Genomic DNA, 26,839 nt, shown 5'->3' with positions numbered 1-26,839 from the left:
CTTTATTAGTAGAACATGTCTTACATTAGTCTCGGGATATGCTGTATCTCTCACATCCAGCTTGTTCAGAGGAAGGAAAGTTACTTCTCCAGGAAGGTTCATCTTGTTAAACTCCATCAAGATCTTAGTGCTGACTTCATCTGAATCCACAATATGATAGAAAAGCCTGTGGAGAGCAGACAGGAGATTATTATATACCGCAGGGACACAATGTTCAAATAATTCAAAGCTTTTTCATGTTTTTTCCTAACCCGTTCTCACCATACAGATGAAGAAGTGACACAATACGCAGTAGTATTTGTGAGATGTTACCTATTTCCAGCAGTGACCTCCACGCAAGTGTAGAAAGCCGGCTCGCAGTCAAAATTATTCATGACAATGCCGTGATAGCCGTTAATGACGTGCTGGTTGATGCCTTTCCTTCTGAAGTGCTCGAGTACCTTATTAATGCTGTCGATGCCATTCAATATGGCCTGCAAGACACAGAAAAGTGACCATCAGAACTGGAAACTAGAAGATATTCCAGTATACACAATAATTTTTTCAGTGAAGTTCAGTCACCATATAGCCACAATCCTGTGCTCTGCTTCTGAACTCAATCGCCAGGAAGCGATATTGAGATCCAGGTTTGTTCTGGTAGTACTGCAGGGGATTGCATGCTGCAGCCATAATATGGACCCTAAAATGCGACCATGCGGTGTTGCTGTAAAACCAGAATAAGGGCTCTCACCTTTCCTGTTGCGGCGCGAAGTAGTTGCTGTTTTTTTTCCAGATCCTCTCGCTTTGCGGCAAGTGCTTGTTGCTCAGCATTCTCTTCTCGCCACAAGTAACTGGAAGAAACAAAAAACTGCATCAGGCCCCAATCCTCCACCTCAAGTTTAAAAGGGGATGTCTGGTCGTAACCTATTGGTGACCTATCCTCAGTATAGGTCATAAAACCACACAGCAACACCACAGATCACTTTTTATTTGCTCCGGGCCAAATGGATGTTTTAACACTCGGAAAGGATCTGCACTGCACGGCTGTACTAAATGTGTAGTGGCCACTGCCAGGTACAGCACAATGGCTAATATTCAAGAGAATACGAGATAGGTCATCACTATATTGTGAGCGGAGACAAACCCTTTTAAGATATGGTCAATGACACAATGATAGGACACAGACATTCTGGAGAGCGGATGCTTTTCAGGTTCTTACTTTACAATAACTGTTAACATTAGAAAAAGGCAACCAAAAGCTATTAAAAGATACTGAGTCAAACACACACTTTGTCTGCGCATACCCTAGTGAATGATAGTACGAGACAAAACACTTTCAACTGTATATACACAACACGTGAAATGAATACATGATCCAGCTCTCGGGCCCTTACTTTCTCTCACTCTGTAACTCGTCCTTCTTGTTTTTCACTTCATAATACTTCTTATCAAGTTCTTCCACTCGAGTTTTCACTTCGTTAAGATCTTGATCCAATTTCTAAAAATCCAAAACAACCACAAACGTGAATACATATACGAATAATTTCTACTTGTGCGTCAGGGACCTTATGTGATAATTAATTTTTTTGTACCTTGTAATGGAGCAGGTTTATAATTGATATAAATCCAGTGTTGCTGGCACTTGTAGTGTCACATCACACACCCTGACAAACCCCTTTTAAGTCTCTCTGTTATTTCTTCTTTAGTACATATCCCCAATAAAAATTCAGGTATCAGAAAATGTACGTACCGTGTACTGTTCGAGATTTTTCTCCTTATTCACCTCGGTGTCTTCCAGATCTTTGTGTATGGCAGCAATCTGCCTTTTCTTGTCATTTATGGCCTGGTCTAGGGACTTCAATTCCTTTTTAATCCACTTGTCTCTTTCTTCTTTTGACGTAAATTGGCTGCCACGGCCTTGCTTAGCATACAGATCCGTTCTCTCCTGGGTGGCTTGTGCCAATCTAAATGGGAATTTAAAAAAAATAATAATAATGTACTTAAGAAAAAAATGTCAGAAAATAAAAAACACAGCTGAATAAGATGTATTAAACGGATAAAAGCACAAACAATTGTATCACATGCAAAAAGAAGTCGTGCAATTTAGACTTTCTACTTTGATATCGGTAACAGAGTTCTGTGTAGTTAATGTGCTCTATAGCAGGGGTTCCCAACTCCAGTCCCCAAGGCCCACCAACAGGTCATGTTTTCAGGATTTCCTTTGCATTGCACAGGTGATGCAATTATTACCTGGGCAAGACTAAGGAAATCCTGAAAACATGACATGTTGGTGGGCCTTGAGGACTGGAGTTGGGGACCCCTGCTCTACAGTATTTAAAGGGTATCTCAAAAATTGTAAGTTATCCTCTGATCATTTGGGGGTCTGACTGCTGGGACCCACAGTGATCTAGAAACAGATCTCCAGAGCTGCTCCAAAAAACTGCCAGACCAGACAGAGCGCAGCGCTCAGCATTTTATGGCAGCGTCATAGACCCGACCGCCACCCAGATATGGCTCTACAGACCCCCATTCGCTCTACGGATGGGAAATCCATCACCAAATTGCTTTTACGTTCAATAACGTACATGTCGAATACGGCCGTGATCTGCAGAGACGTTACAGGCCTTGCCATATTCGGCTTTACTGCCGCTAGTCATACAAACCTTGCGATGCCATTTTCTTCTGTCTGTTTAACACTGGAGAACTTGGGCTCAGTCTCCGCCAGCTCTTTCTGTTTTTCTTCAATCTTCTCCAGTAATTTCTGCCTTTCTTTCAAAAGACGTTTCTGAAACGGGAGAAAAGTTCATGTTACTCAATGCCCTATTAGTTTATGAGCCCTTGCGCAGCCACCCTGACGGGCCTGCCTAGTCAGACAGGGCCACTAGATCCACACAGCCTCCCCCTGTTTGCGGCACACTTACCCTCTGCTCGCTGTTTCCCGCCAGTTCATCCTGTAAGTCCTTGGCTTTCAGCTCCAGTTTGGTCCTTTGCTTTATTTGCTCTTGTCTTTCGGTGCTCAGCTGCTCCTTCTCTTCTTTCATTGCAGAGATCTTTGATTTTAATTCTCGCACTTGACGTTCAATATCCTAAAGAAAGGAGGCAAAATAAAAAGATAACATGAGTTTTGTACATTTCATGGACAATTCATGTACATCTTTTACTTTTTGTTACTCCTGTGGCAGTAATATAGGGATTTTTGTGTACTCACCGTAAAATCCTTTTCCTCGAGCCACTCATTGGGGGACACAGGACCGTGGGTGTACGCTGCTGCCAACCAGGAGGCTGACACTAAGTCAATACAAAAAGGGTTAGCTCCTCCTCTGCAGTATACACCACCTACTGGCTCCGGATAATACCAGTTCGGTAGCCAAGCAGTAGGAGATTAACAAAATTTAACCGTAGGAACAACATGTCAGAGACTAAAACACTCATCATAGGCAACAAGCTAAAACGGGGCGAGTGCTGTGTCCCCGAATGAGTGGCTTGGAGAAAAGGATTTTACAATGAGTACACAAAAATCCCTATTTCTCCATCGCCACATTGGGGGACACAGGACCATGGGACGTCCAAAAGCAGTCCCTGGGCGGGAAATAACAACCCAACAGTGTAAACTTATGGCACCTGCTGTCTACAGGTGTGCTACCGCTGCCTGCAGAATACGCCTACCCAAGCTTGCATCTGAAGATGCCCGAGTATGGACATTGTAATGCTTTGAGAAAGTGTGCAGGCTAGACCAGGTCGCAGCTTTGCAAACTTGCTCTGCAGACGCTTGATTCTGAATGGCCCAGGAAGCACCCACCGACCGAGTGAAGTGTGCCCTGAGGCCCGCAGGGATAGGCTTGCCTCTGAAAGGGTAAGCCTCCTGAATAGTCGGCCGAATCCATCTGGCGATTGTCGACTTGGAAGCAGCCAGTCTCTTCCGGTGTCCCGCCGTGAGCACGAACAGAGCTTCCGTCTGTCGAAAAGGTGCCGTCCTAGACGCGCAACTTCCTGAGAGCTCTCACAAGATCCAGGGAGTAAAGAGCCTTCTCCACGCGGTGCGTTGGAGCAGGACAAAACGACGGAAGTACGATATCCTCGTTGAGGTGGAAGGAAGACACCACCTTTGGGAGGAAGGTAGGGGACGGTTTGAGGACCACCTTGTCCCTGTGAAATGTAAGGAACGGCGTCCGACAGGAAAGAGCAGCCAACTCCGAGACTTGTCTGATCGAGGTAATAGCGATGAGAAAAGCCACCTTCCATGAAAGGAGAGGTAGAGAGATGTCCTGCAACAGCTCGAAGGGGGATTCCAGCAGGACACCTAGGACCAGATTAAGGTCCCAAGCCTCTAGAGGCGCTTTGTAGGGAGGCACCACGTGAGAGACTCCCTGAGAGAACGTTCTGACCTGGGGTTTGGAAGCAATTTTTTGTTGAAAAAGGACTGACAAGGCCGAGACCTGCCCTTTAAGGAAACTCGGCAAAAGCCCCAATTCCAGACCGGATTGGAGGAAATTCAGGATGGTAGGGATGTTGAAAACCAACAGAGGGCGACCTCTGCTTCTGCGCCAAAGAAGATCCTCCAGGTCCGATGGTAGATGCGCGATGACACCGGCTTTCGGGCATTGATCAAAATGGAAACTACCTCACGGGAAAAACCTGCTCGAGTCAGAACCCACGATTCAACGGCCAAGCCGTCAAACACAGGGCCCCTGAGTTCTGGTGGTAGATCGGGCTCTCAGAAAGTAGATCCGGACGATCTGGTAGGCGCCAAGGAACGTCTGCGATGAGTTGGACCAGCTCTGCATACCACACCGGCGAGGCCAATCCGGGGCGATGAGAATCACAGGGACACCCTCTGCCCTGATCTTCCTGATGACTCTGGGAAGCAGGGGGGGGGGGGGGGGGGGGGGGACAGGTAAGGAAGGCGAAACTGACTCCAAGGAAGGATTAGCGCATCCGCCCCGACTGCTCTGGGATCCCGGGACCGGGCCACAAACTGAGGTACCTTGGCATTGAACCAGGAAGCCATCAAGTCTACGTCCGGAGTACCCCAACGAAGGTAGATTTGTTGGAATATGTCCTGATGGAGAGACCACTCTCCTGAGGCAAGACCTTGCCGTCTGAGGAAGTCCGCGGCCCAATTCTCCACTCCTGGAATGCGAACGGCCGATATGACCGAGTGGTTGTTTTCGGCCCAGCAAAGGATGGGCTCTACCTTGCGCATTGCAGCTCTGCTGTGGGTGCCCCCCTGATGATTTATATAAGCCACAGCCGTGGCATTGTCCGACTGGATACGGATGGGGCGGCCTGCTAGGAGGTGATGGAACCGCTTTAGGGACAGCCAAATCGCACGTACCTCCAGGATATTGATTGGAAGACGAGACTCGTAACGAGTCCAGGTTCACTGCGCAGAGTGATGGCGAAAGACCGCTCCCCAGCCGAGGAGGCTGGCATAGGTAGTGACTACCAGCCAATGGACTGGAAGGACGGACCGCCCTTGGAGAAGAGAGGTTCAGAGAATCCACCATTGGAGTGTCTGCTTGACCCGAGGAGAGAAAAAGAGGACACAGTCGGTCGAGGGAAAATCGACTCCCGTCCCATGAGTCCAGCAGAGCGTGCTGGAGGGGACGGCTGTGTAGTTGCGCAAATGGAATCGCCTCCATTGCCGCCACCATCTTCCCAAGAATCCTCATGCCGAAACGGATGGAACAGGGAGACGGCTGGAGAAGCTTCCAGACCCCCTGTTGAAGAGCCAGGACCTTGTCCCGAGGAAGAAGCACCAACCCTAGGGAGGTGTTCAGGGTCATGGCCAGGAAAGAGATGACTTTTCTAAACTGACCAACCAGCCCAGTAGAGAAAAAGTATGTAAGGAAATGCGGACGCATTCCTCGCAGGCTTGGAAAGATGGGCCTTTGACCAGTCGTCTAGGTAGGGAAGCACGACTAGACCCCGAGAATGTTTAATGGCCATGACCTTTGTGAAAACTCTGGGGGCGGTGGCGAGGCCGAAGGGCAAGGCCGTGAACTGAAAATGTTCCTCTCTGACGGCGAAGAAACCTTTGGTGAGGTGGGAAGATTGGGATGTGGAGGTACGCATCCCGGATGCCGAGGGATGCTAAGAATTCGCCTTGTTCCATCGAGGCAATGACGGAACGGAGGGATTTCATCCTGAAATGACGGACTTTGACAAATCTGTTCAAGAGCTTTAAGTCCAGGATGGGCCTGACTGTTCCATCCTTTTTGGGGACCATGAACAGATTTGAATAAAAACCGCTGAACCTTTCGTCCTCTGGGACAGGGACAATGACTCAGTCTTGGCGGAGCGACTCGATGGCCTGGGAAAAAGCCCAAGCACGCGTTCCCGCTTCGGGAGGATGGGAAGCGAAATGCCGGGTTGGAGGAGGGGGGTAGAAATTGATTTTGTAACCGGAGGACACCAGATCCCTGACCCACTCGTCGTGAACGACTGCGAGCCAGGCAAGACGAAACAAGAGAAGCAGTCCGCCTAATTTGCTGGTGTCGTCCGGCCGAGATTGCGAGTCATTTAGAAGAAGATTGGTTGGGATCTGGATCCCCTGGACCTAGACTGCGTGGTGCGGCCCCTCCAGGAATGGTTAGGCCTGCACGAGGCCGGAGGGCTTTTGTCTCTGCCGCTGCGGCGCCCCAAACCAGGGGAACTGGCCGAGGAATGCCATGCATAATTTCCACGAAAGGGCCGAAATCGAGCCTGCGGCTGTCGTCGGAACGGTTGTCTGAATCTCTGCTGGGGAGGCGAAGTACTTTTTCCCTCTGTAGCGTCAAATCAGCTTGTCCAGCTTTTCACCAAATAGACAGCCACTGAGATATGGCAGGGACGTGAGGGACTTTTTAGATGCGGAGTCCGCTCGCCAGTTCAAGCATTGCGCTCTCCTAATTGCCACAGCGTTTGAAGCCGTAAGTGCAGAGCAGTTCGCCGCATCCAGGGAAGCATTTACTAAGTAATCGCCAGCCAAGGAAATTTGATTTGCTAGCTCCGCTATTTCAGAGGGAAGATCACTGTTCTGTAGGGCCTTATGCAGAGTGTCTGCCCAACAAGTCAAGGCTTTGGCTACCCAGGTAGCAGCGAAGGAGGGAAAGCGTGCCGAGCCTGAAGCCTCAAAGGCTGAAAGGGCGAGACTGTCCGCTAGGCGATCTGTGGGATCTTTGATAGAAGATCCATCCGGCACGGATAGGAGAGTTTTAGAGAACAAACGTGAAACAGGAGGATCCACAGGCAGGGATTCTGACCATTGTTTGCGGAGATCGGGAGAACAAGGATATTTGGACTCCAGAGATCTCTGGCCTGCAAAACGTTTGTCCGGACGCTCCCTATGTCGCTGGACTATGTCCTGGAACTCCGGGTCATTGGCAAACAGGCTCGGACTGGCCCACCGGGGAACCGGAGGATCCTCCGGTGGGCCCTGGCACTGACACCTGCTGGCAGGGCCTCCCCCTGCTCCAGGGCCCCCTCCCCCGCCCGCCTTGAATACTCACCCTGCCTGCTCCAGCGATGGTCTCGGCGTCTGCACTGCAGCTCGTCCTGAACGAGCTGTCACGTGACACCGCTCATTAAGATCATGAATATGCGCATATTCATGATCTTAATGAACGGTGTCACATGACCGCTCAAGCAGGAAGAAGGTGCTGCGCCGGCACCGCCGCCTGGAGTCGGGACAGAGCGCGAGGGATGTCGGCACGGCCGTGCAGTGGGACAGGTGAGTATGAGGGACGGGGGGATGAAGGAGGACATAAGCCGGCGCGCCGAGCAGGAGCGGGTGCGGAGAGATAAGCCTGCATGCAGGGGGGAATATGAGCCATGCAAGGGGGAATATGAGCCATGCAGGGGGGAATATGAGCCATACAGGGGAGAATATAAGCCATGCAGGGGGGAATATAAGCCATACAGGGGGGACTATAAGCCATGCAGGGGGGACTATAAGCCATACAGGGGGGAATATGAGCCATGCAGGGGGGAATATGAGCCATGCAGGGGGGAATATGAGCCATGCAGGGGGGAATATGAGCCATGCAGGGGGGAATATGAGCCATGCAGGGGGGAATATGAGCCATGCAGGGGGGAATATGAGCCATGCAGGGGGGGGGATATGAGCCATGCAGGGGGGGGGGATATGAGCCATGCAGGGGGGGGGATATGAGCCATGCAGGGGGGGGGGATATGAGCCATGCAGGGGGGGGGGGGATATGAGCCATGCAGGGGGGGGGGGGGGATATGAGCCATGCAGGGGGGGGGGGATATGAGCCATGCAGGGGGGAATATGAGCCATGCAGGGGGGGGGGGGGATATGAGCCATGCAGGGGGGGGGGGATATGAGCCATGCAGGGGGGGGGGGGATATGAGCCATGCAGGGGGGGGGGGGATATGAGCCATGCAGGGGGGGGGGATATGAGCCATGCAGGGGGGGATATGAGCCATGCAGGGGGGGGGGGGGATATGAGCCATGCAGGGGGGGGGGGGATATGAGCCATGCAGGGGGGAATATGAGCCATGCAGGGGGGAATATGAGCCATGCAGGGGGGAATATGAGCCATGCAGGGGGGAATATGAGCCATGCAGGGGGGAATATGAGCCATGCAGGGGGGAATATGAGCCATGCACGGGGGAATATGAGCCATGCACGGGGGAATATGAGCCATGCAGGGGGGGATATGAGCCATGCAGGGGGGGATATGAGCCATGCAGGGGGGGGGGATATGAGCCATGCAGGGGGGGGGGATATGAGCCATGCAGGGGGGAATATGAGCCTTGCATGCAGGGGGGAATATGAGCCTTGCATGCAGGGGGGAATATGAGCCTTGCATGCAGGGGGGAATATGAGCCTTGCATGCAGGGGGGAATATGAGCCTTGCATGCAGGGGGGAATATAAGCCATGCAGGGGGGAATATGAGCCATGCAGGGGGGGATATGAGCCATGCAGGGGGGAATATGAGCCATGCAGGGGGGGATATGAGCCATGCAGGGGGGGATATGAGCCATGCAGGGGGGGGGGATATGAGCCATGCAGGGGGGAATATGAGCCTTGCATGCAGGGGGGAATATGAGCCTTGCATGCAGGGGGGAATATGAGCCTTGCATGCAGGGGGGAATATGAGCCTTGCATGCAGGGGGGAATATGAGCCTTGCATGCAGGGGGGAATATAAGCCATGCAGGGGGGAATATGAGCCATGCAGGGGGGGGGGATATGAGCCATGCAGGGGGGGGATATGAGCCATGCAGGGGGGAATATGAGCCATGCAGGGGGGGAATATGAGCCATGCAGGGGGGGGGGGGGGATATGAGCCATGCAGGGGGGGGATATGAGCCATGCAGGGGGGAATATGAGCCATGCAGGGGGGGAATATGAGCCATGCAGGGGGGGAATATGAGCCATGCAGGGGGGGATATGAGCCATGCAGGGGGGGATATGAGCCATGCATACAGGGCGGACTATGAGCCATGCATACAGGGCGGACTATGAGCCATGCATACAGGGCGGACTATGAGCCATGCATACAGGGGTGGAATATGAGCCTTGCATACAGGGGGGAATATGAGCCATGCATACATGGGGAGATATGAGTCATGCATACAGGAGGGGGGTCATTATACAGTATTGAGCATCATGTGTGGCCGTTATACAGTATGGAGCATCATGTGTGGCCAATGGACATTATACAGTATGGAGCATCATGTGTGGCCGTTATACAGTATGCAGCATCATGTGTGGCCAATGGACATTATACAGTATGGAGCATCATGTGTGGCCGTTATACAGTATGGAGCATCATGTGCGGTCATACAGTATGCAGCGTCATGTGTGGCCATTATACAGTATGGAACATCATGTGTGGTGGCCGTTATACAGTATTGAGCATCATGTGTGGCCATATTTTTGTTTGCTTATAATTATTGTATATAAAACAATGTGATCAGCAGTGCTAAATAGCTGCGGTTGGGACGTGGATATGGGTGTGACTAGTTGTGAAATGGGTCTGGTCAGAGGCGTGGCCTAAAATTTGCCGCGGCGCACTACGCGCGCCGCAAACTTAATACCTCCTTCCCTTCAAAAGTTGGGAGGTACGGTACCACATTTCCAGATCACGGCAAGTGCCGCAAATCCCATAGGGAATGAATGAGGCCGAACGCAGTGTTGCCATAAGTGATCCGTTACGCGGCAGATGCAGAAAAACTGCCCGATCTGCTGCAAAAGGCGACTTTCACATAAGCGATTCTTCCCAAAGTCACTGCCGATAGTGTCATACTCACCAAAAGGGGAGGCAGCGCTAAAAGTGCCTAGGGCAGCAGAAACTCTAAATACGGCCCTGGGGGGCTACATTATATTCTGTGGGGGGACTGCATTATACTCAAGGTACTACATTATATTATGGGGGGCTACATCATACTATATGAGGGGTTACAGTATACTCTATGGGGGGCTGCATTATATTCTGTGGTGGGGCTGCATTATTCTCTCAGGGGACTACATAATATTATGGGGGCTACATCATACTATATGAGGGGGCTACAGTATACTCTATGGGGGGGCTGAATATATTCTGTGGTGGAACTGCATTCTCTCAGGGGACTACATTATCTGTGGTGGGTGGCATTACACTATATGGGGGGGGGGGGGGGCTGCATTACACCCTATGGGGTGCTACATTATATTCTATGGTGGGGACTGCGTCATACCTGAGAGGGTTGCATTATATTTTGTGGGGTGCTGCATTATATTCTATGAGAGGGGACTGCATTATATTTTATGAGGGGGCTACATTATATTCTGTGAGGGGGCTACCCCAACCCTTGCTATATTATTAAGACGTGAACTACCTTATATTATACCCTGATATTAGCGCTTTTTACCGCACAATTGGTGGTCTTGTATCTATTTCTATGTAGCTACATAGTGGGCCCCAAGAATGATTTTCTCTGGTGGGCCCAAGGTGCTCCAGTCCGACGCTGTTGGCAAACACCCTATGAGTACGTTTAGTCCTTTTGAAGGACACCAAATTATCCGTACTGGAGGTCGCCGGTTCCTCATCAACCTGAAGGGACTGGTTGACAGCCTCAATGAGACTATCTGTAGTGCTCTGATAACCTGGCGACTCCAGATTGAGAGGCCCATCAGACTCAGAGTCCTGGTCGGAAGAGGTGCCTGGGGAGCGAGAGCGGGAAGCGGAGCTAATGGACGCAGAGGCACCAGAGAGCCTGGGAGGCGAGCTACGGACGTGCTTCCTAGATGGCCGCTTGTGCATAGAATGAGAGCGGCCCCTGCAGGCTGAAGAATCCGCAGGTGTAGGGGAAGTTTCCTGAATAGGCAGATTAGCGGTCCTGCTCCTGATTGGATCCTGGAGGGACTTGATAGCTTTAGTCAAAGAAGCCACAGATTGCGAAAGTGACAAAGCCCACTCAGGGAGACTGGTCACCGCGGGCTAGTTTGCGGCAGGGGGCTCCCGAGCACATTTAGGGTCACAAGCATTACAGAGCGGAGCAGTATGCCCGCTTGGTAGCGCAGCCTGACAGGAGGTGCAAGAAGTGAAGAACACCGTATTTGTTTTCGCAGAATTTTTCGAGGATTTAGGCAGAGACATGTTGTACTGTCAACCTCCGTGCAGGGCTAATGTGGGGCACTTGTGCAGCTAAAAAAGCGGAGCGCTGTGTGCAGGAGGAGGAGGGCCTGTGATAGTATGCAGCACACCTACCCAGGTCCTGTCGCAGTGCTGTGACGGGGAGGAGAAGGGCGTCCTGAAGCTCCTCGTATTCAAGATGGCAGCAGAAAGTATGTGGAGCGCTTCTCGCAGTGTGAGAGAAGCGTTAAACCGGTGGGCGTAGACGCGGCCTAGCTGGGGCCGAAGCCGGGAAATTAGCGGTGCCCGCGGGAGCCCCCCCACCCCTGCCAAACTCACCGCTGATGCTCCTCTTCAGGCAAGGTGAGGGGAGATGCAGTAACCCTCGATCTGCCGCCCTCTTGATGAGGAGGTGGAGAGGGACTGGGGAACTCCATGCAGCACCGCTGTTCTTCAGTGGTGGTGCAGAGGGTGGGCTGCCGGACTGTGCCTATGGAAGGTGGCCTCCGTGTATACTAAGGGTTCGCTCCCCTAGGATTTTACAGGGCTAGTTCTCAGCCGTACATCCCACGTCGCAGGAGAGGGTACGGGGAGTAAACTCGCCGTGCTCGCCTGTTGATGTTTTGGGGGAGATCGGCCCCATTAATAGGGTCCGTCGCCCCATCATCCTCTTGCGCAAAGGTAAGAATAAAATTAAAAATAAAAACGTCTGCAGAAAAACAGACGCAGTGTGCCTCCTATGGACACCAAGCAAGAACTGGTATTATCTGGAGCCAGTGGGTGGTGTATACTGTATTTACTTCCTGTGTCCCCCAATGTGGCGATGGAGAAATTGAGTTCTCCCATATGTTATAACGCTTGGAGTGCACAGGTACAGCCATCAGTCGGATGCATCAATGAGGATCATACAAGGGTGGCGGAGGTGAGGGAATATTGATCAAAGCAAAGATCAGAAATCACAGAACTGGTTAATGCTTCTCACCTCCATTTTATCCCTGGCATCCTGTTGGGCATCTCTCAGTTGTCTTGATTTTTCACCATTTGTTTCTCTTTTTGATGAAAGCTAAATAAAAATACAAAAACAATGTTAGTTGCTAAGAAATAAATAAAGATCGGGATATGCAGCTTTAGGAGTCTTGTTCCCCACTTGGAGACGCCCTAAAATTAGATCATGTCCCATCTTCCATGGATTTCAGCAGCCAGACATGGGAAGGTTGGACACTTGCCTCATCCAGCTTGGCACGGGTCTCATTCAGCTCCTGGTTGTAGATGGTGTACTCCAGGGCTCTCCTCATCTTGTCCCACTTCTGGTACTGCGCCAGCTCTTCCTTCTCCTCCTCTAGGGTATGCAGCCTCTCCTCAATGTATTTCAGCAACTCATTAATCTTCTCTCGTTTACCCTCTGAAAGGAACCAGAAGATGTAATGGAGCAGCAGTCACCGCCCACAGAAGTAGCATAGAAACATCACCAACCAGTTTCCTTCATTAGGGAAATACTTTCTTCCTTCCTCTCATCGTATACCCTGGTCCCAGCCACTTCACGGAGCAGTTTCAACCTTTGGGAATCTGGGGCAGTGGCCATTTGGTTAATCTGCAAGCGAAAATGTAGGATTTATAAAGATTAAATGTCAAGTGTATTTGCAGACGTAGCAATATGGCACAAGTTATGCGTCATTATATGGACCGACCATACCTTGCCCTGTTTTACGATGTAATATGGATTGCTGCGAGAAAATCCAGCACTTTCCAGCAGGTTCATTACATCATTCTTACTAGAATAACAAAATATAATTGAAATATAATTATATCAGGCCTCTAAGAAGTTTCTGTCATTAGTTACAAGCTCTGAATTGTATAAATCTTTGCTTCTGGCCTCCCTAATCCTCATTTACTGAAAGCACGATCGCCCGAAGATCAGCGTACCGATGCCTGAAGGCAGCAAGAATTCCCACAGCCTGTGCTTATACATTACGACGGTTTTCCAACATCAAGAGAAATTGAATAAATGAAGAAAATTACAAAAATACATATATACATATAAACCACATACTCACCAGAGCGGTACCAGATTTATCAGGTGGTCCCCGCTGACAGCAATGTACAGCACAGGGCCAACCAAAAAAACAAAGATCGGCAAGGACCACTCTAGAGGCAACTATCAGGAGTTATTTTATGCCATTTTCTCCACTTAGAAACCGCTTTACATATAATGAGCGAGTCTTCTAATATAAAGTAATATTAGGGCGCACGTCCAGGTATACAGAGCAACAGCCCACACAATAATCGCTGTTCTATTTTCCCTTTCTTAGCAGTGAAGACACAACATGACTGCTCTCTATGTCTCCGACTTCCGATGCGTTTCATTGTCAACACTTACGTCACCATTTTCTTGTCTAGGAAATACTGATCCTTTTTGGCCCCAATAACTCTTCGGAGGGAAACCTCCTCCTTATCAATCTAGTAAAAGATAAAATACAATTAATAAAAGAATTTCACCCTGGGAGAGTGGTAGATGGGGGAACATATATGCAGTACATGTGTAATTTCTCACCGGCAGACGGTTGTCAGAATTGTCAAATATGATTTCCACAAAGGCAGAAATGACTCGAGGGCCCGTTCCCTCCTGAAAGATGAGAGAAAGGTGTTCTTTCCAAAAATACAGAATAAAGGACTGGGATTGTTACGTAGCAGAAGTTAGGCGACGAGGTCAGCAGCACCTTCCGTCACTCAACTACTTGAAGAAAACTGCAGCCTGAACTGGCTGATAATAGGGAACAATAGGTACCTTTCAAATTCTAAGTAAATATCAATCTGGTATGCAAAGTTTCAGACCACTGATCCATGATTTGTACAGGAGATCAGACATGGATGTCTGGCAGTGAATATGTCAAAGGGAACACGATCCCCCGGGTGAACGAGCTCTCCTGTGTATGTGAGAGTCGGACGACAGCTGTCTGATATGTATGGCGTTCCCTGCAGAAGGACAATGATGTGGAAATTCGGAGTCAGAGAAATCAGATTTACTCACGTGTAGAAGAGCCAGACGCTGCTCCGGGCGCAGGTGACTGAACTCATCACTGAGTACAAACTGAATGGCTGTAAGACAAGAAAGCACGTCAGTGACACAACCAGAGGCGACCCCAGTCCCACATCAGTAAGACAACGAGAGAAGACCCCAGTAAGACAAACCAGAGCCGACCCCAGTCGCACATCAGTAAGACAACCAGAGGCGACCCCAGTCGCACATCAGTAAGACAACCAGAGGCGACCCCAGTCGCATGTCAGTAAGACAACCAGAGCCGACCCCAGTCGCACATCAGTAAGACAACCAGAGGCGACCCCAGTCCCACATCAGTAAGACAACCAGAGGAGACCCCAGTCCCACATCAGTAAGACAACCAGAGGCGACCCCAGTCCCACATCAGTAAGACAACCAGAGGCGACCCCAGTCCCACATCAGTAACACAACCAGAGGCGACCCCAGTCCCACATCAGTAACACGAGAGAAGACCCCAGTAACACAACCAGAGGCGACCCCAGTCCCACATCAGTAAGACAACCAGAGGCGACCCCAGTCCCACATCAGTAAGACAACCAGAGGCGACCCCAGTCCCACATCAGTAAGACAACCAGAGGCGACCCCCAGTCCCACATCAGTAAGACAACCAGAGGCGACCCCAGTCGCAAGTCAGTAAGACAACCAGAGCCGACCCCAGTCGCACATCAGTAAGACAACCAGAGGCGACCCCAGTCCCACATCAGTAAGACAACCAGAGGAGACCCCAGTCGCACATCAGTAAGACAACCAGAGGCGACCCCCAGTCCCACATCAGTAAGACAACCAGAGGAGACCCCAGTCCCACATCAGTAAGACAACCAGAGGAGACCCCAGTCCCACATCAGTAAGACAACCAGAGGAGACCCCAGTCCCACATCAGTAACACGAGAGAAGACCCCAGTAACACAACCAGAGGCGACCCCAGTCCCACATCAGTAAGACAACCAGAGGCGACCCCAGTCCCACATCAGTAAGACAACCAGAGGCGACCCCAGTCCCACATCAGTAAGACAACCAGAGGCGACCCCCAGTCCCACATCAGTAAGACAACCAGAGGCGACCCCAGTCGCAAGTCAGTAAGACAACCAGAGCCGACCCCAGTCGCACATCAGTAAGACAACCAGAGGCGACCCCAGTCGCACATCAGTAAGACAACCAGAGGCGACCCCAGTCGCATGTCAGTAAGACAACCAGAGCCGACCCCAGTCGCACATCAGTAAGACAACCAGAGGCGACCCCAGTCCCACATCAGTAAGACAACCAGAGGAGACCCCAGTCCCACATCAGTAAGACAACCAGAGGCGACCCCAGTCCCACATCAGTAAGACAACCAGAGGCGACCCCAGTCCCACATCAGTAACACAACCAGAGGCGACCCCAGTCCCACATCAGTAACACGAGAGAAGACCCCAGTAACACAACCAGAGGCGACCCCAGTCCCACATCAGTAAGACAACCAGAGGCGACCCCAGTCCCACATCAGTAAGACAACCAGAGGCGACCCCAGTCCCACATCAGTAAGACAACCAGAGGCGACCCCCAGTCCCACATCAGTAAGACAACCAGAGGCGACCCCAGTCGCAAGTCAGTAAGACAACCAGAGCCGACCCCAGTCGCACATCAGTAAGACAACCAGAGGCGACCCCAGTCCCACATCAGTAAGACAACCAGAGGAGACCCCAGTCGCACATCAGTAAGACAACCAGAGGCGACCCCAGTCCCACATCAGTAAGACAACCAGAGGAGACCCCAGTCCCACATCAGTAAGACAACCAGAGGAGACCCCAGTCCCACATCAGTAAGACAACCAGAGGAGACCCCAGTCCCACATCAGTAAGACAACCAGAGGAGACCCCAGTCCCACATCAGTAAGACAACCAGAGGCGACCCCAGTCCCACATCAGTAACACGAGAGAAGACCCCAGTAACACAACCAGAGGCGACCCCAGTCGCACATCAGTAAGACAACCAGAGGCGACCCCAGTCCCACATCAGTAAGACAACCAGAGGCGACCCCAGTCGCACGTCAGTAAGGCAACCAGAGCCGACCCCAGTCGCACATCAGTAAGACAACCAGAGGCGACCCCAGTCCCACATCAGTAACACGAGAGAAGACCCCAGTAACACAACCAGAGGCGACCTCAGTCGCACATCAGTAAGACAACCAGAGGCGACCCCAGTCCCACATCAGTAAGACAACAAGAGAAGACCCCAGTAAGACCACCAGAGGCGACCCCAGTCGCACATCAGTAAGACAACGAGAGAAGACCCCAGTAAGACCACCAGAGGCGACCCCAGTCGCACATCAGTAAGACAACCAGAGCCGACCCCAGTCACACATCAGTAAGACAACCAGAGCTGACCCCAGTCACATGAGGAGAAAGCACCAAGTAGGTACAAATTTTAATACTTTATTTTTTTTCAGGTTTAAAATATTTAATTCCTGCTCAGAAGAGAAAAATCGACATAACACCTTCAGGTGCAGGTTTATCAGCTCCTCTAGTGATCACCAAGTGTGTGTTAGGCCGGTTTCACATTAGCATTTCTGTGCACAGCATAGGCCTGCGAACTTCTTTCCTTTTATTATTATATATTTTTATAGTGCCATTTATTCCATGGTGCTTTACATGTGAACAGGGCAAATATAGACAAGTTCAATAAACATGAGTAAAACAAGGCACACACAAGTACAGGAGGAGAGAGGACCCTGCCTGCAAGGGCTCACAGTCTGCAGGGCATGGGTGAGGATAGACTAGGAGAGGGTAGAGCTGGTTGTGCGGCGGTTCAGTAGGTTGAGGATCACTGCAGGTTGTAGGCTTGTCGGAAGAGGTAGATCATCAGGTTGCTTTTGAAGGTTTCCGTGGTAGGCGAGAGCCTGATGTGTTGGGGTAGAGAGTCCCAGAGTAGGGGCGAAGCATGGGAGAAGTCTTGGATGCAGTTGTGGAAGAGATGAGAGAGTAGAGAAGGAGATTATGAGACAAGCGATGTATGTGCACCGGGACGCATCTGCATACAACGCATGTCCCTGCGTACACAATGTTAAATATAGGTACGCAAGACGCATGCGGATCTTAAGGAAAGAAGTACACATGCCTATGCTGCGCACAGAAACGCTAATGTGAAACCGGCCTTAAGACTCTGCACCTACATCACAAGACAGTGGGTCCAACAATCATGTGATCACATAATATCGCGAATAGTAAGAAACCAGTGTGCAGTCAATAAGGGGTTAATACTACTGAGCCGGCCAGACAGTAATACACCCAGTAACTGATCGGCTCTGCATCCACCAATCTCCATCCCTATATATAAACGTGTAGAGCGAAATGTAGAAGTGGCAGAACTCACCATAGAAAAAGTTACTTTTTCCGGATCCATTTCTTCCCACTGAAAGAATAATCAGACATTAGTTATGGCACAGCAGCAGTGAGGGGTCGGAACGTTGCTCGGTACGGCAGGCTGGTGCTTGCTGTTGAGACCTAGTGAATGATTTCTGCCCAGAAATGAGCAGCGACAGTCACTGGGTTATCAATCATGGCCGCATTCACACGGTTGCACAGATCAGTATGGTCCCGAGTCGCTCTAGTCCCATACAGCAGGTTTGTTACTGGCAGCACATTGCTCCGTCAACAGGGGATGTGCTGCTGTTGACAATGACTTGATGGTCGGTAGGAACGATCCAATTAGCCAACACAAGCATTTACCCTGGTGGTGCAGAGCGTAGTTCCCGATTATCAGCCCTTGTAAATAGCCCCTTACAATTACTTACCGATGACGTTGTGCTTTGAACTAAAAGGGTCCACGATGGTCTGATCTCTGTAGCTGCGGAAGCCCTGGATGATCACCTGGGAGAAGAAAACAGATCCTCGCTTACCAACAAGCACTGACACTGACATTTATTCATAGAGATGTGGAGACCGGGAAATGGACACTGTGATTTTTTTCTCTTTACACAACTTACCATATCGGTTATTTATTATTCACTGTTATGTTTTCACTACCTTGTATGGATGCAGTAATAGCAAATTTTAGTTTTTGTTTTATTGGAAGGGTAAACGTCGTCATCCACAACCCAACTGCAGAGGTGTAAAAACTGGAGAATCGGCTGCAGATGTAACGTGGCGCCAAAAACCGAACCTCGGGCAACAAGATGTGCGCTTCAACGCCTTGGTTTCAGGTGCTCTGCTTGCTGTCAGTGAACAGATGACAACCCTGAAAGTTGTGTCTGTACGAGCCTGTGTGCCGAGTGCGGGCCGGACTGTAGACGCCAGGGGCTAACAGAAACTGACAGGATCCTGATGAGACCCCTCTATGGTTGCCCCAGGGGTCCACAATAGTAAAGTGACAGGAATCAGATGAGACCCCTCTACAGTCACCCCGGGGGTCTGCAATGATGAGCTGAAAGGAACCTGACCAAACTTCGCTTCAGTAACCTGGAGATCCACAATGGAAAAGTGACAGGAACCTGACAAGACCCCTCTATAGTCACCCCGAGGGTCCGTAAGAGTAAAGTGACAAGAACTAGATAAGACCCCCCCCTATAATGGCCCTGAGGGTCCGCAATAATAAAAAGTGACAGGTATCAGACGAGACCCCTCTGTAATGACCCTGGGGGTCTGCAAGGGTGAGGTGACAGGAACCTGACAAGACCCCTCTATAGTCACCCCGAGGTTCCGCAACAGTAAAGTGACAAGAACCAGATGAGACCCCCCTATAATGGCCCTGAGGGTCCGCAATAATCAAGTGACAGGTATCAGACGAGACCCCTCTGTAATCACCCCGGAGGTCTGCAACGGTGAGGTGACAGGAACCTGACAAGACCCCTCTATAGTCACCCCGGGGGTCTGCAACGATGAGCTGAAAGGAACCTGACCAGACTTCGCTTCAGTAACCTGGAGATCCACAATGGAAAAGTGACAGGAACCTGACAAGACCCCTCTATAGTCACCCCGAGGGTCCGTAACAATAAAGTGACAAGAACCAGATGAGACCCCCCCCCCCCTATAATGGCCCTGAGGGTCCGCAATAATAAAGTGACAGGAATCAGACGAGACCCCTCTGTAATCACGCCGGGGGTCTGCAACGGTGAGGTGACAGGAACCTGACGAGACCCCTCTATAGTCACCCCGAGGGTCCGTAACAGTAAAGTGACAAGAACCAGATGAGACCCCCCCCTATAATGGCCCTGAGGGTCCGCAATAATAATGTGACAGGTATCAGACGAGACCACTCTGTAATCACGCCGGGGGTCTGCAACGGTGAGGTGACAGGGAACATGACGAGACCCCTCTATAGTCACCCCGAGGGTCCGTAACAGTAAAGTGACAAGAACCAGAGGAGACCCCCCCCTTATAATGGTCCTGAGGGTCCACAATAATAAAGTGACAGGTATCAGACGACACCCTTCTGTAATCACCCCGGGGGTCTGCAACGGTGAGGTGACAGGAACCTGCTGAGACCCCGCAACAGTCACCTGGAGGGTCCGTAACAGTAAAGTGACAAGAACTAGACGAGACCCTCCCTATAATGGCCCTGAGGGTCCACAATAATAAAGTGACAGGTATCAGACGAGACCCCTCTAATCACCCCGGGGGTCTGCAACGGTGACGTGAAAGGAACCTGCCGAGACCCCGCAACAGTCACCTGGAGGTCCAAAATGTAAAAATGACAGGAACCTCATGAGACCCCTCTATAGTTGCCCCCCAAGTTCGCAGTATTAAAATAAACCAATAACCACTGTGCTGCCCCATATATAGTAGTCCTGACCACTGAGCCACCAATGTGCTACCCCATATACAGTGCTAACACTGAGCCACCATTATAAGCACTGAGTCACGGATGTGCTGCCCATATAGTACTGACCACTGAGCCACCGTTATTAGTCACCAGTGTGCTGCTCCATATATAGTTCAGTGCTAACCACTGAGCCATCATTATAAGCACTGAGCCACCAATGTGCTACCCCATATACAGTGCTAACCACTGAGCCAATGTGCTGCCCCATATACAGTGCTAATCACCGAGCCACCGTTATAACCACTGAGCCACCAATGTGCTGCCCCATATACAGTGCTAACCACTGAGCCATCATTATAAGCACTGAGCCACCAATGTGCTGCCCCATATACAGTGCTAATCACTGAGCCACCGTTATAACCACTGAGTCACCAATGTGCTGCCCCATATACAGTGCTAACCACTGAGCCATCATTATAAGCACTGAGCCACCAATGTGCTGCCCCATATACAGTGCTAATCACCGAGCCACCGTTATAACCACTGAGCCACCAATGTGCTGCCCCATATACAGTGCTAATCACTGAGCCATCATTATAAGCACTGAGTCACCAATGTGCTGCCCCATATACAGTGCTAACCACTGAGCCATCATTATAAGCACTGAGCCACCAATGTGCTGCCCCATATACAGTGCTAATCACCGAGCCACCATTATAACCACTGAGCCACCAATGTGCTGCCCCATATACAGTGCTAATCACTGAGCCACCGTTATAACCACTGAGCCACCAATGTGCTGCCCCATATACAGTGCTAACCACTGAGCCATCATTATAAGCACTGAGCCACCAATGTGCTGCCCCATATACAGTGCTAATCACCGAGCCACCATTATAACCACTGAGCCACCAATGTGCTGCCCCATATACAGTGCTAATCACTGAGCCACCGTTATAACCACTGAGCCACCAATGTGCTGCTCCATACACAGTGCTAATCACTGAGCCACCGTTATAACCACTGAGCCACCAATGTGCTGCCCCATATACAGTGCTAATCACTGAGCCACCATTATAACCACTGAGCCACCAATGTGCTGCCCCATATACAGTGCTAATCACTGAGCCACCATTATAACCACTGAGCCACCAATGTGCTGCCCCATATACAGTGCTAATCACTGAGCCATCATTATAACCACTGAGCCACCAATGTGCTGCCCCATATACAGTGCTAATCACTGAGCCACCATTATAACCACTGAGCCACCAATGTGCTGCCCCATATACAGTGCTAATCACTGAGCCACCGTTATAACCACTGAGCCACCAATGTGCTGCCCACTGTACCAAGCCGTCAGGACACAGCCTTGTCTGCACCTACACACTGTAACGATCCCTCAGCTGGTGCTCTCCTTCAGAAGCTGCAGAACTTCTTTGTTTCGTGCACTTATTTATAGTGGGCGCTCAGCTACAGGACTACAAGTCTCAGCATGCAGCAGGCCAGGACGCAGTGCACGCTGGGAGGAGTTGATCAGGTGGTGTAGACTGTGAGGAACTACAAGTCCCAGCGCGGGTGAGGAAGACGCACCGGGAGTCACACACCGACCGCAGCAGGCCGCAGCCCGGGACCCACCTGTTTGATGTACATGACTGCAGGCGGACTCGGGCCCCGTGTGTCGCCCCGGGCCCTCTGTGTTTACCGCGGCCGCTCTCCGGTATTCGGTATCGCCGCTCAGTCTCCCGCCAGGTGACAAAATGGCGGCTGTCTCCTCCTTCTGAGGCGACGAGGACGGGAGCAAGTGGTGGGGGAGGAGCTTCCCTCGGGGACGGAGATGCCGCCAGCAGGAAGAGGCGGGAGGACGTCGGAGACGAGATACAGGAGGGGACGGAGGAGCAGGAAACACCGGCGCCGCTGTGGGAGCTGTGAGGACTGGACGAGGGACGACTGCTCCCCCTCCCCGTGCGGGAGATGGTACAGTCCGGCCGAGCAGACTGGCGCCAAAACACCAACAACAACAGAAACCTGTGTGTGATGTATGTGTGAGGTGTAATGTATGTGTGTAATGTATGTGTGAGGTGTAATGTATGTATGAGGTGTAATGTATGTGTATGTGTGTAATGTATGTGTGAGGTGTAATGTATGTATGTGTGAGGTGTATGTATGTGTGATGTGTGTGCATGTGTGAGGTGTATGTGTGTAATGTATGTGTGTAATGTATGTGTGAGGTGTAATGTATGCATGTGTGAGGTGTATGTATGTGTGAGGTGTAATGTATGTGTGAGGTGTAATGTATGTGTGAGGTGTAATGTGTGCATGTGTGAGGTGTATGTATGTATGTGTGAGGTGTATGTATGTATGTGTGAGGTGTATGTATGTATGTAATGTATGTGTGTAATGTATGTGTGAGGTGTAATGTATGCATGTGTGAGATGTATGTGTGAGGTGTATGTATGTGTGAGGTGTAATGTATGTGTGAGGTGTATGTATGTATGTGTGTAATGTATGTATGTGTGAGGTGTATGTATGTGTGATGTGTGTGCATGTGTGAGGTGTATGTGTGTAATGTATGTGTGTAATGTATGTGTGAGGTGTAATGTATGCATGTGTGAGGTGTAATGTATGTGTGAGGTGTAATGTATGTGTGAGGTGTAATGTATGTATGTGTGTAATGTATGCATGTGTGAGGTGTATGTGTGTAATGTATGTATGTGTGAGGTGTATGTATGTGTGTAATGTGTGCATGTGTGAGGTGTATGTGTGTAATGTATGTGTGTAATGTATGTATGTGTGAGGTGTATGTATGTGTGATGTGTATGTGTGTAATGTATGTGTATGTGTGTAATGTATGTATGTGTGTAATGTATGCATGTGTGAGGTGTAATGTATGTATGTGTGTAATGTATGTATGTGTGAGGTGTATGTGTGTAATGTATGTGTGAGGTGTGTGTGTAATGTGTGTAATGTATGTATGTGTGAGGTGACGATGCTGAAGTTGGTTTCTTATTCGTTCAGTTTCTTATTCGGCTATTTTTTATTTTCTGTTTTTTTCAGGTTTTGGTATAAAAATAAACCATTCTGAGTATATAATAATATGCGGTCATGTGTCCTTTTGTGAATACACTTAAAAACAGATACAAAATTTAGACGGCTGGCACAAAAATGGGCATCAAAGTGGGCACTGAGGTATGGTATTTAAGGGGTTAAATGCCTTTGTGCCACTGATCTAACACCTGATTTACATACCTACTGATGCCCCACATGAAATCCATGTCACTCCAGCCTGGCACAAATGGGTTCTGGGCATCTAAACTGGCATCAAAGTGGGCAAATCGTACATTTTCACAGATTTGAATAAGTAACAGCAATTTTTAAGGGGTTAAATGCCTTTGTGCCACTGATATAACACCTGATTTACATACCTACTGATGCCCCACATGAAATCCATGTCACTCCAGCCTGGCACAAATTGGTTCTGGGCATCAGAACTGGCATCAAAGTGGGCAAATCGTACATTTTCACAGATTTGAATAAGTAACAGCAATTTTTAAGGGGTTAAATGCCTTTGTGCCACTAATCTAACACCTGATTTACATACCTACTGATGCCCCACATCAAAGTCAAATCACTTCAGCCTGGCACAAATGGGTTCTGGGCATCAAAACTGGCATCAAAGTACTCAAATCACCCATTTTCACAGATTTGAAAAAGTAACAGCTATTTTTAAGGGGTTAAATAGCTTTGTGCCACTGATCTAACACCTGATTTACATACCTACTGATGCCGCACATGAAATCCATGTCACTCCAGCCTGGCACAAATGGGTTCTGGGCATCTAAACTGGCATCAAAGCGGACAAATCACCCATTTTCACAGATTTGAAAAAGTAACAGCTATTTTTAAGGGGTTAAATAGCTTTGTGCCACTGATATAACACCTGATTTACATACCTACTGATGCCCCACATGAAATCCATGTCACTCCAGCCTGGCACAAATAGGTTCTGGGCATCAGAACTGGCATCAAAGTGGGCAAATCACCCATTTTCACAGATTTGAATAAGTAACAGCTATTTTTAAGGGGTTAAATAGCTTTGTGCCACTGATCTAACACCTGATTTACATACCTACTGATGCCCCACATGAAATCCATGTCACTCCAGCCTGGCACAAATGGGTTCTGGGCATCAAAACTGGCATCAAAGGGGGCATATCGCCCATTTTCACAGATTTGAATAAGTAACAGCTATTTTTAAGGGGTTAAATGCCTTTGTGCCACTGATTTAACACCTGATTTACATACCTACTGATGCCCCTCATTAAATGCATGTCAATCCAGCCTGGCACAAATGGGGTTTGGGCATGAAAACTGGCATCAAAGTACTCAAATCACCCATTTTCATAGATTTGAATAAGTAACAGCTATTTTTGAATGGTTAAATGCCTTTGTGCCACTGATATAACACCTGATTTACATACCTATTGATGCCCCACATGAAATCCATGTCACTCGAGCCTGGCACAAATGGGTTCTGGGCATCAGAACTGGCATCAAAGTGGGCAAATCGCACATTTTCACAGATTTGAATAAGTAACTGATGTTTTTAAGGGGTTAAATGCTTTTGGGCCACTGATAAGACACTTAAAATACACAGATATTGATGTCCTGCATCAAACCCAGGTCCTTTCAGCCTGGCAGAAATGGGTTCTGGGCACCAGAACTGGCATCAAAGTGGGCAAACAGCCCATTTTCACAGATTTGAATAAGTAACTGATGTTTTTAAGGGGTTAAATGCCTTTGGGCCACTGATACGACACTTAAAATACACAGATAGTGATGCCCTGCATCAAACCCAGGTCCTTTCAGCCTGGCCCAAATGAGTTCTGGGCACCAGAACTGTCATCAAAGTGGGCAAACAGCCCATTTTCACAGATTTGAATAAGTAACTGATATTTTTAAGGGGGTTAAATGCCTTTGAGCCACTGATACCACAGTGCATATGTCAGGAAACAGGAAGAAGTCCTGATTACTTCAATTACACATACAGCGCTCTGAGCTGCAATTTCCTCTGCCTGCCCGCACAAGGCTGGAATTCTAAGCCACTCTTTCTCCCTCCCCCCGCTATACAGCCGTAATGTACGACGAGCCTGCCAGCGTCATTGAAGAATTTATATGGCCCTATGCTGCTGTCACGATGATGCCAAAAAATGTCTTATTGTGAGTGTAGTTTCAGAAGGACATGGCTAACTACACACACACACTCACAATGCAGCTGCGACCCCTTTCTCTTTCCCCCACCCCTCAGCTTCACTCCTACCCGAAACAAAGCCTATGATAGAGACTGGGCAACCTGATACTAATGGTGGGCAGGGTGTGGCTTTAAACTGCAGGTGACCAATCCGGCAAAGCCACCCGTTGTCCCTCCCCTCTCACTCAGGAATGCCTTTGTCTGAGACCTTGGAATAAGGTAAAGAACTGTCCGATCAGTGCATATCATTAACCAGCCCTTTAGTGATGTCACAAGCTCAGAAGTATAAGTCACTATACTCTTAGACCAGCCATCAGTCTTGGTCGGGAAGCGATCTAACACAGTTTGGCAAAGCTGTTCCATGCATCTGGATGTATTTATCCTCCTAAGGCTCCTTTCACACTAGCGTCGTTTTGGAGAAAAAACGCATTCTGCAAAGTTGTCTGCAGGATGCGTTTTTTCCCCATAAACTAACATTACCGACGTATTGCCACACGTCGCAACCGTCGTGCGACGGTTGTGCCGTGTTGTGGCGGATCGCCGGCACAAAAAAACGTTCAAAGTAACTTTTTTTGTGCGTTGTGTCCGCCATTTTCGGCCGCGCATTCGTGGCCGAAGCCACGCCCCTCCTCGCCGCAACTCACAATGGGGCAGCGGATGCGTGGAAAAAATGCATCCGCTGCCCCCGTTGTGCGGCGCTTCCACAGCATGCGTCGGTACCTGGGCCCGATGCTCTGCGACAGGCCGAGCCTGACGCTAATGTGAAAGTAGCCTAAGCCACAGGCCTGCCAAGATGATACCATGACATAACCTGTAAGTTCTCTTTTCAACGTTAATCCTTTTTTATTTTGTAATCTGTAATGTACCGTATTTTCCGGTGTATAAGACGAATTTTTAACCCCTGCAAAGCATCTCAAAAGTCGGGGGTCGTCTTATATGCCGGGTCCGGCATGTGCAGGGAGCGGTCCTGTATGGTTCCCAGGATCTAAAGGAGAGTAGACTCTCCTTCAGGCCCTGGGATCCATATTCATGTTAAAAAAAAAGAATAAAAATAAAAAATATGGGATATACTTACCCTCTGACGGCCTGCGGCTCTCAGCGGCGCAAGAGGCTGCCTCCGTTCCTAAGGATGCATTGAACGAAGGACCTTTGATGACGTCGCGGTCGCGTGACCGGTCGGGTGACCGTGACGTCACCGAAGGTCCTTCGATCAATGCATCCTTAGGATTGGAGGCCGGCCCTTGCACCG

The 26,839-nt window shown here is 49.7% G+C and overlaps 1 protein-coding gene across 1 annotated transcript in view; it reads right to left on the bottom strand.

Moving 5' to 3' along the window:
• SMC3 (structural maintenance of chromosomes 3) overlaps nucleotides 1-22,141 on the bottom strand; it is a 44,767-nt gene extending 22,626 nt beyond the window's left edge. Inside the window, exons 1-17 of the mRNA XM_069754277.1 lie at nucleotides 21,978-22,141; nucleotides 18,373-18,448; nucleotides 17,952-17,990; nucleotides 14,574-14,641; nucleotides 14,097-14,168; nucleotides 13,923-14,002; nucleotides 13,239-13,317; nucleotides 13,019-13,136; nucleotides 12,772-12,947; nucleotides 12,528-12,608; nucleotides 2,901-3,065; nucleotides 2,643-2,764; nucleotides 1,730-1,943; nucleotides 1,374-1,477; nucleotides 731-830; nucleotides 313-473; nucleotides 25-166 (exon numbers count right to left, since the gene is read on the bottom strand). Of these exons, the coding sequence (XP_069610378.1) occupies nucleotides 25-166; nucleotides 313-473; nucleotides 731-830; nucleotides 1,374-1,477; nucleotides 1,730-1,943; nucleotides 2,643-2,764; nucleotides 2,901-3,065; nucleotides 12,528-12,608; nucleotides 12,772-12,947; nucleotides 13,019-13,136; nucleotides 13,239-13,317; nucleotides 13,923-14,002; nucleotides 14,097-14,168; nucleotides 14,574-14,641; nucleotides 17,952-17,990; nucleotides 18,373-18,448; nucleotides 21,978-21,992 (1,812 nt within the window). The 5' untranslated portion in view covers nucleotides 21,993-22,141. The remainder of the gene's footprint in view (nucleotides 1-24; nucleotides 167-312; nucleotides 474-730; nucleotides 831-1,373; nucleotides 1,478-1,729; nucleotides 1,944-2,642; nucleotides 2,765-2,900; nucleotides 3,066-12,527; nucleotides 12,609-12,771; nucleotides 12,948-13,018; nucleotides 13,137-13,238; nucleotides 13,318-13,922; nucleotides 14,003-14,096; nucleotides 14,169-14,573; nucleotides 14,642-17,951; nucleotides 17,991-18,372; nucleotides 18,449-21,977) is intronic.
• Nucleotides 22,142-26,839: the final 4,698 nt, after the last annotated feature.

Source organism: Ranitomeya imitator, chromosome 2 (genome assembly GCF_032444005.1).
Source record: "Ranitomeya imitator isolate aRanImi1 chromosome 2, aRanImi1.pri, whole genome shotgun sequence".
Lineage (NCBI taxonomy): Eukaryota > Metazoa > Chordata > Amphibia > Anura > Dendrobatidae > Ranitomeya > Ranitomeya imitator.
The sequence above is the reverse complement of the archived record's forward strand: the minus strand, read 5'-3'. Positions and strand labels throughout refer to the sequence as shown.